General features: G+C 44.4%; 1 protein-coding gene across 3 annotated transcripts in view; it reads left to right on the top strand.

Annotated features, from left to right (window-relative positions):
* Positions 1–5,503: 5,503 nt before the first annotated feature.
* Positions 5,504–12,901, top strand: part of CAST (calpastatin) — a 52,465-nt gene continuing 45,067 nt past the window's right edge. Inside the window, exons 1-2 of one of the 3 annotated variants that reach the window (XM_054653375.2) lie at positions 5,504–5,807; positions 10,832–10,897. In XM_054653375.2, the coding sequence (XP_054509350.2) occupies positions 5,772–5,807; positions 10,832–10,897 (102 nt within the window). In that variant the 5' untranslated portion in view covers positions 5,504–5,771. Of the gene's footprint in view, positions 5,808–5,918; positions 6,057–10,019; positions 10,037–10,831; positions 10,898–12,901 lie in introns of those variants that run through there. The other 2 variants (XM_077171461.1, XM_077171463.1) reach the window with 2 other exon arrangements.

The following is a 12,901-nucleotide window of genomic DNA, read 5'->3' as shown; positions in this document are numbered from 1 at the left end:
ATGGTGACTCCACCTAGGCAGCATCACTCTCCAAACAACACAGGATCAGGGAAGAATTTTCAAACCCTAGGAGGAAGCAAAAGAGGTATTTCACAGTCCTGACAGAAGAGCATTTTGTGTTTTATAGCAACCAGCACTGTCCAGGTCTCTCCCAGAAGGAGAGTCCTGAAAACCCCCAAGGAACAGCTGCAAAATCTTTTTTTTTGCATTACAGGGTCATGGCCACTCCGTGCTGCTTCTGTCACTGACAGCTACAGCTGATATCCAGGCTGCAGCTCTGGATAACCCTTGCAAAAGCTGAGTGGAGGCAGGTGGGAGAGATTTTTTTCCTCACATTCCTAGCCGCGATGATCTCCAAGGTTTCTGTCAAAATTCTGCCTTATGCTAACATTTTGGTGTGTGACTTCATTGCAACTTTATTATATCTATCAGTGCTGTTTTGAGTTATTCTTCTTCAGTGTTTAGTCATTAGTCTTTTATTCTACCTGTGAATCATGGGAGCATTGGTTAGTGGTACATTGCATCACATCTTGTACAAAATAATTGCAAGATATTTATGTATGTATGAATGCATATGCACACTAAAGTAGTTGAGAATTAGCTTTAGTTTTGCTTTTGGATTAGTTAAAAACTCTATTTTAATCTGGCTTGGGCTTTTTCAACCTTGATTGCACATGAATCTGAGCATGGGTTAGACAGCGAGGAAAAGACAAACCAAAACATAAGCAGGGGTGTGATGACATGTAAAACCTCACCTTCATCACCCTGGCATCAAAACTCACCCACTCCCCCTCTGCAAACCAAAGCAGACAATTTTTTGACTTCTTTTACCAGATGCACTTCAGAAAACCTATACTCTTTTTCACAGCCCTTCCTCTGGGGAGCCTTTTAATACCAAGAATCTCAGGATTAATTTCACCTGAAGAAGGGAAGTGCCCTGGGGGGACCATTGTTCACCTTGATGATTGAGGATAAGGGCACTGTGGCACTGGAGGGAATGCTATCAGTCTCAGGCAAATTACTGTTTCTCTAGCAAATGGAGACTAAGTGAGAAAATGTCCAAGGAGTACGTGGAATTTTTAATCTCTTGCTTGGATTTTATGATTTGGCACAGATCAAAGCATTTTCCAAAAACCTGCGCCTTGACAGTGTAAGCTTTACTTAAAAGTGATGTGTTTTATTTTGTGAGCGTGGATTTCTATTGATTTTGAAACCCTAGTGCATAAAGAGTTTAAAGTGTATTTCTAAATGCACAAGGCTTTTCTGTCTCACCTCTCACAGGACTCACCAATCTGCAATTTCTACCTGCACAATTCTACCTACGACTCTAATCCTACAATTTAAGAACCCAAGATGAATGGTATTGTCATTTTCATATGCATAAATATTTACAAATCAGGTTCATAAAAGTTAATGAGGCCTAGTCCATGCACTTTTCTCTATTTTTATAATTCAGTTTACACCTGAGAGAACGTACCTCACACTGGGAAAGTTCTTTTCAGATAAAGCCAGCAGACAGAGTGAGCTGCAGGCTGGCCACTCCTGCATAGCTGCAATGTTTGACATTCACTGGGGCAACGCCTCACTCATCGTGCTGCTCTTCCTTTTGGACTCACTCTGGGGTCACAACCTCATCTGGATCTGTATCCAGTCCAGAAAAATGCCTGTGGTTTGCTAAAAGCTTAATTTATAGTGTGGTTTTCAAGTCAATTACCTTGAATTTCTGCTGACTCCCAGAACTGACAGCACGCTTTGGCTTCCCCAGTAGAAACTGGGGAGAGAGGAGAGGACCAAACACAGGTGGGTGGGACACAATCCTGGATGATGGAGGCGACAATTTTGGTTTTTTTCCCCTCGTGGTTGCATGTGATACATTGTACTAAACTTTGGGATTTGCTGCATTTCAATGTAACAAAGGAGAAACTTTGCATAGATGAAAACTTTCATATATATCACCCAAATCGGGCTCCAGAAATTATTCAAGAATCATTTCAAAATGGTTTTGGTTTTTAATCAAAGTTCAGCTCAGTATTTAGGGAATTACAAAATATTAAATCTCAAGGAGGACTAATTTTCTCTTGGTTGGTGTCAAAGTTTATGTCTTCTGTCTCAGGAGAGGAAATCTCCACTCAGCAGTGGGATAAAGTCCAGCAGGAAATCTTCACACTGCACTAAACTAGCAGACGACAGAAAATTTATATGATATAGGATGTTTATAACATGTGCAAAAATACATGTGTCCATAGATAAGGAAATAAACCTTTCTTTTCAATAATAAGGACTGGCAATATTGCCTTCTAGAGCAAGGATGTCATCAAACTAGGCTTATCAACAAACAGTATTTCCATTATTTAAAAATTACAATTTCCATTTACTGAACGTGCTGTGAACAAAAACAGTAGAAGAAGAAATGAAATGTACTTTGTTCTTTTGGGTGTGATAAAACAGGGTGGGACTGACTGCATCAAATTAAAAAGAAAAAAACAAGTAAATCCTAATGGTTTTGGGTTTCAGAGGAAGACAAGAAAACAAAAGCTTCCAATGAGTTTCTTTGTAAACCACAGGAAGAGGATGAAAGACATTTAAAAAAACCCCCTTTTTTTAACTAGTTTTTATACTAAGACTTCTTTTAAACTACCCTAGATAAAAATCCAGTTACACAAGAGATTTTGTACTTTATTTTGTAGATTTTGTGAATGACTCATAAGCTTGCAGTCATACCATTATGCAAGTTATATTAATAAAATATGTATGCCTGGCAAAAATTTCATCCCATCCTGCCAGAATTCAGAGCACCTTTTTATTGGGAGGCATTTGACGTCAACTGGTGCCCTTTGGAGATGAGGCATGGTGGGGAAAATGAGTCTGTGATTCTCCATTCCAATTTTAGACTCCTAATACCTTGAATTACAAGGAAATGCATCCATGACTATTAAAAGCACACAAACTCTTTTTGAGTACTTCTTCACATCACTGCAGTAAAGAACAACCTGTGTGCTCCTGATGCGGTCACCTACTCTTTTTCCAGCCAATAAACATTGAAAAAACAATGATGTTTGTGCTGTCCATCACTTCTTGCATCTGTTTCTGATCAGCCCTGTGCAGAACTCCATGGCTAATGCCATGTAAAATCTCAGCAAGCCTCAGTGGCTTTGTTCACTTGCAGGTGTTCTGAAGGAATGAGCAGAAACCGTGACAGAAAACACAGCGTGATTTTGATACCATACACTTGTTTGCTGCATGAAAAACTTATTTTTTCCTAGTTAGACATAATAAGTATCAGACTGACTTGGATAATTACAACTGCTCTACTCAAACATCCAAATCTTCACCCAAATGAGCAAACTGTTGGAGTGGTGTTTAGGCCTTCAGTATTTAAAAAGCTGACTCAGGCTTCCAGCTGACTCCCCTTCTGTCAGACAAACAAGAACCTGCTTTTCCATCCCCAGGTAAATGTGTGCTGCCTGCATCCTTTACATATAAACTACATATAGCTAAGAATAAACTTGGGAAGAAATTACCAATAAACAATGGTTTCTTGAAGCTGTGGCAAGCCAGAGGAGCCTTCTAATAGAAACAACAATGCCAAGCCCTTGGCCCTAAAGCAAGATTTCCTTGCAAGGCTGGATGGAGCCCAGCCAGTTTACAAAACACTGCAACAACTGCAGGACCTGGGGCAAGCGTCTGGGCAGCTCCCCTCCTTCCTGCAGCAGTGCTCAGGACCTCATTTATAACCTGAACCTACTGGCAGAGCTGGAATGATGCGCTTCTGGGTCAGCAGAGCCCTGGATGCCCAGCATGATGCAGGCTGACATCACTGAGGGTTTCTTGTCTTGCTGCCCTGCTCCCGTGCAGCTCCACCACTCCAATTACTGTCAGCTCCAGTAGTTTGTCATCAGGCAGTGAGGTGGGTGACGCTCCCTGAGGGCTGCCTGCAGCCAAGCTGGAGGAATGCAGCACAATCTGTTGGACCTGTCAGAGTGACCCCAGGTAAACCTGCACAGGGGTAAACCTGCTCACATCAGCCCCTCCACCTCCTCTGGAGCGCCTTGGCTGAGTGTCACAGGCTGAAATCAGGAAGGAAAAGCAGGGGTGGTTTCAGGCAGATCCTTCTGAACATTCCCCCTCTCTCTGCAGAACAAAGTCCTTTCCCAAGACCTTGAGGGGAGGCCTCACCCACTTGTTTGACAGCTGAGGGCGTGGGCACTAATTGGGTTTACAGGCTTCCAACCACGCAGATTAACCTACTGCCTGCTCCCCAGGGAAGCAGCTGAGGAGCACTCCCTAAAGACTGGGACACTTTTCCTTCTTTCTTCTTCAGACAGGGCCTCCTGACCCACGGATGTGCTCAGGAGCTGCTGCTGTTACCCCTTCAGAGTAGTGCAACTCCTCCAACAGCTGTTCTGTGGGAACCCAGGAAATTCCCTGGAAGACTCGAGCCCCTGTCTGAGGGGCTTGGAGACCTTGGCACAGAGCCCAAGACCCCTGTGCCTTTGATTTTGCCCTTGGAAAAAAACAATTACCAGCCTTGTGTGAAGAATTACAAGCCACGAAAGTTTAGGTAGAATGATAGTGAATTTATCACAGGGTGAAAAATAGATATTTTGGGGTTTTTAGAATGGGAGTTCACGGAGCAAGATGGAGGAATCAGGGCATGACCAGCCTTTCTCCTTATTCTTCTTGGCCTCCATCTTCTGCTGTGGTGCTGACACTTTTAGATTGGTTTAGAGTAAAAGCTCACTGTTCAACATAAGTGATAAGTATTGGAAAGTAATCATAAATATTGTACATGTAGTTTTTAGTATAAAAGATAACACCGCCCCAGGGGAGGCAGAGTGCCTCTGTCTGTCCTGCTGAGGGGACCTTGGCAAGAAAGGAGAAAAATTTTATAAATAAGATTCAATAAACAACCTTGAGACTGAGAAATGAAGACTTCTGACTCCTTCTTCAACTGCCAAGCTGAGAAAAAAGACTTTTTAACTTATCTCAGGGTCACAGTGGCCAACTAGAGACCCCGAGACTGTTCCACCCACCTAGCCTGAGCCTGGGGTTCCCTAGCACAGAACACCCCAAACTCTGACTCCATTTACTGCACACAACCTGGCAAGACAAACTCGCCAAACCATGCCCATTCCTGCACACAATTCCTGTGTTTTCCATTTTATAACCTGACCTGCAACACCTGGATGTGAGGGTTAGCACCACATCAAGCCACGGGATGCGCGGCCAACTTCCAAACCAGCCGTGTTTGTTTCTGTGGTGGGAACGAGCCGAGAAGCTGGGGTGGCACAGCTCTAGGGGAGCTGGCACAGGAGCCAGAGGCTGGTGGAGGAGCCAGGATGCCAAGGGTGGGAAAGGAGGCTCTCGTAGGAACAGGGTGCCCAGTTTGGAGGCAAGCTGGCAGAGGAGCCGGTGGAGGAGCCGGGTGTCGGAGGAGCCCCAAGCACCCTCCGCCCGGCTCCATCTCGGGGGAAGGACAAAATCCTTGCTGGGGGCTACCATGGAGCCTGAAGCCGCCTAGGTTCGGCTGTCGACACCCAAAGGCTTTCCCAAGGGGAATCACTTTCGTGAGGAGGAGAAGAAAATCTGCGCGCTCCTCCCGCCAGCCCTCTCAAAACAACGCTATTTTAGAGAAATCTCACTCTCGCCACGGCGGCCCCCCTGGTTCCCCCGTCCCGGCTCTGCCCCGGCAGGAAGGGGAGGGACCCGCGGCCGCTCCAGCCGCCCGTGGAGCTGCGGGACACCGGGAGCCGCTCCTGCCCGGGATCGGCATGTCCGGGACGGGCTGGCAGCCGCTGCCCGCGGCGGTAAGGCGGGCTCGGGGATGCGGGGAGGGCTCTGCAGAGCAGGAGGAGGAGGAGGAGGAGGAGGGCGGCGATGCCGCTCCGGCTGCCCCCGTTGCCCCGCGGGCCCGGCGGGGGAGCGGCTCCGCGCCGGCACCGCCCTGGGCGCGTCCCGAGCCGGGCCGGGCCGGGCCGGGCCGGGCAGTGCCGGGCAGGGAGGGCAGGAGGAGCAGCCGCAGCGCCATGGCTTTCGCCCGCTGGTGGTACGCCATGGTGAGTGCGGGGGGAAGCCCCGGTGGGGAGCCGGGAGCCCCGCGGGGTGGGGCGGGCGGGATGCTCCCGATGCTCCCGCCGCTCCCGCCGCTCCCCAGCGATCGGGATGGAGAAGGGGGTATGGAAAGGGGCTGTGGTGCGGATGGAGGCGAGACAGCGCCTTAAAAAAAAAAAAAAAAAAAAAAAAAAAAAAAAAAAAAAAAAGTGGTTCGGGTCAGCGGTGCGCTCCAGCATCCCATCCGCTGTCAGGAAGCGGCACAGAAAACTGGGGGTGTTGGTGTTGTTAGCAGTTTTGTTCGTCTCCCGAGTAACGCAGGGTCGCGGGGTGATGAAACCGCGCTAGAAAGAGTAAGACGGGATTTTTTGTGTGGGAATGTTCCTGTTTTGAGAAGCGCTGCTCCTTTTCCCAGGAGCGTGCTCTTCACGGCAGGTGGGTGGCGGCGGGGCTGCCGTCGCTTGCCTGATCCTCCCCGAGCAAACCACAGCGCTCTGACGGCTCCGTGTGGTTTGGGTGGACCTGGGTCGCTGCTTGTTACTTTGACGAACCCGCGATTGCTTGAAAAGACTTTTAAAAGCTTTTAAGAAACTTTTATGACACGTTGCACATAGGAGGAAGCAGCTGGCCTCTGTGTGGAATGGTGAAAGGAAAAAAAAAAAGTTTGCATTCTGTTAAAGTTTTACAGAAAGCGTGTGTTGTGAAATGTTGGTTTCAGAGAAAATATCACTTTAATGCATTTCCTAAATATGTGTTCAGGAAGATGAAACCTCTTGAAGTGATAGCTGTACTTTTAAGTTGCTCCATGCAGCTTGGATCAGTTTTCAGGGATCAGTCATTGTGTCAGGTCAAATCAAATCAAATGGTGGAGGTGGCACAAAATCACAAAGGGAAAAGTTTGAGAATTACTGCACAAAGCTATGGAATGGATTTAAAAGGCCTCCTTAGCTCTGTGTCATTGCATCCAGGGGAAGAAAAGATACCAAGATGTGGCTGTGTGTGATTGGGTAAGAAAACTGCTCCCACAGCTGCTCCTTTGGGAACCCCTGGCTGTGGTTGTTGGCACTTGGGACTGGAGTCCTCTCCCGTGCATGGGGAGGTAGGGGAGGCAGGAGAGGAGGGTGAGAGGGACAGACACAAAGGAGATTAAGGCTTTTACTGGCTGGTGTATTTAAAGCTGGGGTTGGATGCAATGAGAATCTGGATTTCACCTTTCCATTCCTCACCTGGCTTGATTGTAACTCCCCTGGCAACTCCTTGCATCCGACAGTTTTCCAAGCAGTGCCAAAGTTCTCTGTCTTCCTCCCAGTTCCAGCTGAGAGCGAAAGTCAGATTCCCATCTCCCCAAATGTCTGTAATGCTGAGTTGATTGACTTTAGCTGAGAATCTTGCAAGACTTCACTTCTCACCCAGTTACTGCACGTCCTCCCAGATGCTGTGCAGTGGCCTTAAACCAAAGGCTTGTTAATGCCTTCTAAATCTCCTGAGGTTTAGAAGGAATTTCTTGCAAGCAAAGCCTTCAGTGAGGGTTGGTTTTTTGTGCACATAGGTGTCTGTTCAGTTGTTAGTAATTTTCTCTGTGCTTTTTCACCAGTTGCTCTCTAGTTTGTGAATGCTGTTTGAGTCAGAAGTTTAAAGGTGTGTCTTAATAGTGTGGTGACATTTTTGTGCACTTTAGAACAGGATGAAGATCTCAGGGTAAACCTTCTTGCTCATGACACTTATGTATTTTTGTGAGCATGTGATTATGGGTAGGATTGTGTGGTTTTGTTTTTGTTTTGTTTTTTTTTTAGTTAGTAAGGTTGGAAAATATTTTGAGCCAGCTTAAAAGCTACAAGGAATTGTTAGCTCACGAGTTAAACTAAAATTGTCACTTCAGCTGTACGCCCACTGTTGATGTGAGAGAGCTGGAGCTGCTCTGATCCACTGCCTTGGTTATGAATCTGAATCTTTGGCACTGTAAGGGAAGATGGGAGGAAGAGGAAAAGGAAAGAATGCCCAAAGAAAAAGTCAGCTTGTCATCAAGAGTTGTGAATATGAATGAGCAGTGGATGTGCACTGTCCCACAAAACCTGAGCTTAGCCTTCTGACTAAGCAGATTGATTTACTGCCTGTTTCTTTTGTTGTTGTTGTTTTTTGTTGTTTGTTTTTTGGAGGCTTTGTGTTTGTTTGGTGGGGGTTTTTTTGTTTGATTTTTTTTATTTTTATTTTGGTTTTGTTCTGTTGTTTTGAGGGTTGTTTGTTTGTTTTTGTTTGTATTTTATTTATTTTTGTATATTTAATTTGTTAGTGGAGGGCTCGAAACTGGAAAATCCAGATAAGAAAAGAGCTGTTAAAGGGCATTATTAAATGGGGTCCCTCATCATACCCGATTCATCAACTGTTCAGGGAACCAGCATGATTTCCTCAGGTGTAGTGTGAAGCTGTGCTTTCCCAGGTTACCTCTTCAGGACAGGACAGAACAGGACAGACTTTCCTGCAAGGCAGAACCTTCACAGGCTGTTTTATTGTCTGAGGCCAGGGAATGAATTATCAAGGCTCTGTGTGTACACAGTGCATTACTCAACTTACTGGGGAAAAAAAAAAAAAACAACCGACCCAAACCAAAACAAAACTACTTTGGTCTGACCATATGTGCTTTGTTCCCTAAGTTGGAATAAATATATTTGGCCTCTGAGTCAAACTCTCTTTATTTTAGATGCTGTTTGGCATTGCCTTCTGGAGGGAAAATGTCATGCTTTTAGCGTCTCTCTGACTTGAGTTTAGGGGTAGCAAGGTTGTGGTCCTTGTCCTGGTCTGTTCTGTATCCTCTCTGGGCACTGAAGCTGCCCTGGGGTCCCTCAGGGAGTTGTTCTGCCTGAGGCTGAGGAAATCCTGCCAGTCCCCTTCCATCCCTCCCTCCTTCTAGTCCTGGGTCTGGATGCTCTTTGGGTGCCAAGGCCCTGTCTGCTGTGGGTTTCTTTGGTGTGAAGATGAGGAGGAGGACTTAGGGAGGAAGGGTAACACAGATTCAGCCCTGATAAAGGCCTGGCATGCTCAGTAAGAAGCAAGTATTTAGTTCCTACATTCCCTACTTGGTTTAGTAAGAGTAAAAAAAAACACAACTAGAGACCCTACACTTCAATTGGTGTTGCTGCTTTTAAAGCCATGTCTGAATTTGAAGAAGGAAACAAATGCAAGCAAGATAATAGCTGGATTATTATAATTATTATTATTATTTAATAGCTGGATTCAGGATAATACTTGATTTTTGGAGCATTTTGATGCTGAGAGTATCCATGCAAAAAGAGAGCCTGATCAGCAGAGTTCTCCTTTAACTCCTGAGCCTTATGGCAGTGCTGGCTCTGAAATTCCTGTTCTGTGAGCAACAGGAGACTCACTGGCACTGCTCTTACTGATATGTGTGCAATGTGCTTTTATTGTAGCAGTAAAAAGCACAGATAGCTGGGTAAATTGTGCCTCTACTGGAAGTGCTATTATGGAGCAGTGAATCAATTAATCTCTTACCTGAATAGACAACCAATGGGGCTTGTTTTTCCTCTGAAGAGGCACATTTGGAACATGACTGTAGCATTTTCAATTTTAAAACTCGTTGAGTGTCTTAGTCATAACCAAACTCGTTTTAAAAACTTGAATTGTTAGAGGTTGTCCAAAACAATTACTGAAATTTTTGTTGCTGTAGTATTTTTTTTTCAGCCTGCGTTTTCTCCTGCTGATGTGCTGGAACTGATTTCTGCTGAAGATAGTGCAGTGATACATGGATCATTGCTTTCTCCCTATAGCCATGTAAAGAAAAATCTGCAGGAACTCATTACTTAGTGGATTAGCAGGCTCTACCTCCTGCTGCTCAGTCCCGAAAACAGAAGGGAATAAATGGGTCTTGAATCATCTCCTGTCTTTACTTAACGAAACAAACCAGACGTGAATCCTCCCTCCCAGATGTCTCAGTTGCTGTGGGAAGTTGCACCAGCTGAGATACTAGAGGGTAACTGTATTATATGTTGCCTTTTATTTTAATTTATGCTTTTTTGCTTCTATTATTTTTGAAAAGACATGTTTTGAGGGACAATATTCACCACTTTTCAGAGATGCAGACAGTTCCAGCATGCTGGATACCAGTGAACAAAATGTGTCTTTCTTTGCATTGCTGCACATGGGAAGCTGCTGGTATTATACATCAGGTTAAGTGAAAGGAAGAGCTGACAAAAGATGCAGGAGGTTCAGGGGTCCTCAAAAAACTGTATTTCCTAACGTGCACCTGTGCCTGAGCTGTTGGAGCATTTGTTTTTTTTCCTGTATCAGCACCAGAATTACAGCAATCATGGTAACAGCTTTCTTTCAGGCGAGGAGGGCTGGGCATAACAAACATTTCAGTGTGTCTAAGGGGAATTCAGATGTTGGAGTGGATTGCACACACCATGTTGGTGCCTCTGAGAGCTGTTTGAAGCCTGTGGTTCGGACATTTCCAGAACAAGCACTGGAGAGTGTTTTGCTGGTGAGGGATGAGTGATAAGCTGAATATCTTCCAGAACTTTTCACAAGAACAGTCATGTACAGCCCTAAGTGCCATGACCTTATGCCTGATTACTCTTGAAGTTATCCAGCAGGCTATTTTAGAAATCCTCTCCATTAGTGAGAAGAAAAACTTTAAATGTTCCCTGCTGTCATTTTGTGGTAGCTGAAAGGAATCATCCTTGCACTAAGAAGTTTGAGAATTTCTTTGTGTGGAAGATAAGACTTAAGGTCTAAATAACTACACATCTATTTTCTCTGTTCACAGCATGGCGACAAGAAGGCAAATGAAGCTTCTTCCAAGGCAGGAGAGAAGAAAGCAGAAGTGGAAGAGGTAAATCCAAGTGTTTGAATATATTAAGAGAAGTTGGCAATGAATTTCCTCCTATGCTGATTTTTGCCTTTTGATAGCAAAGTGGTAGTTTTTGGACAATTAACTGGTGACTTCAGACAGTCATTATTCATCCCAGGAATGTTTAATTTCGTCTCATGCTGCTGAGCAGCCTACTGGAAATATTTTGGTTTTTTTTTTGCTCTGTTCATATTTTACCTAATACTTAGTATCCGTGGAAGTTACCTCAGTGAGGTGCCTGCTGTGCAGTGCTGGTGCAGTGTGGGACACATCAGGTGGCCCTGGTACTTCAGCTGCCCAGAAGCACAGGTGAAGGGAGTGCACCCTGATGCTTTCCACCTGATGGTTCACCCATCCTCAGCAGAAGCTGTGTGGGAAATAACTTTGCCTGATCCTGTTTGACTGCACTGCAAACCAGGGCCAGTGAATGCTTTTGTTACAGTCCTCTGAAGTAGATGATTCAAGCAATTGCTTTTCTTTCCTGTCCAGAAAGCAAGGAAAACTTCTCCAGCCTGAGAATATGTTCCACCTTTCCTCTCCAGACAACTTGTGCAAATACCATTGTGCATTTATACAATCTTGGTTTAATGCCATATTCTTTGACTGCACATTGTTCTTCCTATTAGAGAAGTGCTGACATTTTCTTGTGGGAAGGGTGGGAGTTGAGGCCTGTAGTTCAGAGTTCTGGGGTTAATGTTTCTGACCTCTTATTGAGAAGATCTGTTTCTAGCAAAAACAAGACTCTTACTAAAATTTATTGTCCGGATACTTCTGCTTTTTGAGTCCTTAGAATACTGCATGTATGTTTCCTCTTGTGAATTTCTTCATGTGTTTTATTTGTTCCATGCACTCTGCAGTCCTTCAAAGTGGAAATAGATCAAAAACCTCTTCCAGAGACCCACTAAGGGGCATTGACTCCACTGTGACTCACACCTACCTCCAAAACACTCTGATTTGTTAAGCAGTTGAGGAAACAACTCAGAAGCTTTCAACAGTTTTCCCAAGAGTCGGCAATAATACATTTTTTGTTTAAAAGTCAGAGATAATGCCTATAGTCTTCAATTTTTGAGGCATAAATTTATAATGTATCTGTAGAGAGCTTTGGGCAATGTTGTCTAGAATATTGAGATTGTTCACCTGCCTACTAGAAAAGGTTTGGCATTAGAGAAATTACAAGAAAATATTGATGTCTTTGAGGAGTTTGTATCCATACTGAAAGGGAAACAGTAAAATCAGTATGGTTGTTGTTTACCCAGAAGTAACAGCAGACAACTCTTGTCTCTCAGATTCTTTGGGTATATAGTGCTGAGGGGGTGAGAGAAGGAGGGTGGAGTTGAAAAGCAAATTTAGGAAGGGCCTGACACTGCTTTGAGTCGGAGATGCCAGTCAGCCACAGCATCAAGAGGAGCTCTGCATCAATACTGTCAGGGTGTGGAAGAGGCTTCTTAACCCTTTCTTCTTAAAGAGAAGGGAGACTTATAAGTAGACTGAAGAGAACACAGCAGGTTTGCTGTAGATAGAAACTTGTACAGTTATGTAATTGAAAAAAATAAGTGCAGTTCTTCATCAGTGTAGATGTCAATAAAAGTGTATGTGCTGTATTGTATTAGGCATTTCTCCAGGACAAAAGCTCAAGTCATAGGGATCTATCTTAAAATCTTGATGTCTTGGTTGTTAGAACCTTACATTTATTGAGTTCACCTTCTGAGGAGAATCAGACAATTGCTGAAAATCTCGGGAAAAAAAACCAGCTGAGAATCTCATTTCAGCTGTACTGAAATGTTTTCATTCCTTGTGGGTGTTTGAATGGGGGAAAGTGGAAAATGGAAAAATAGAAACTTCCACAGACAATGAGGGATTTGATCTGCAGCCTTAGAATAAACTTAGATTGATGTAAAAATAAAGTACACAGACATTAAGCAGTGAAAGTATAACCTTATGTTTCTGTAGTTGTAAGTGCCTTGAGTAAGTAAGAAACTGTATTGA

This window comes from Agelaius phoeniceus, chromosome Z, assembly GCF_051311805.1.
Source record: "Agelaius phoeniceus isolate bAgePho1 chromosome Z, bAgePho1.hap1, whole genome shotgun sequence".
In the NCBI taxonomy this organism is placed as follows: domain Eukaryota; kingdom Metazoa; phylum Chordata; class Aves; order Passeriformes; family Icteridae; genus Agelaius; species Agelaius phoeniceus.
Note: the sequence above shows the minus strand (reverse complement) of the source record. Positions and strands in the feature narration are given on the sequence as shown.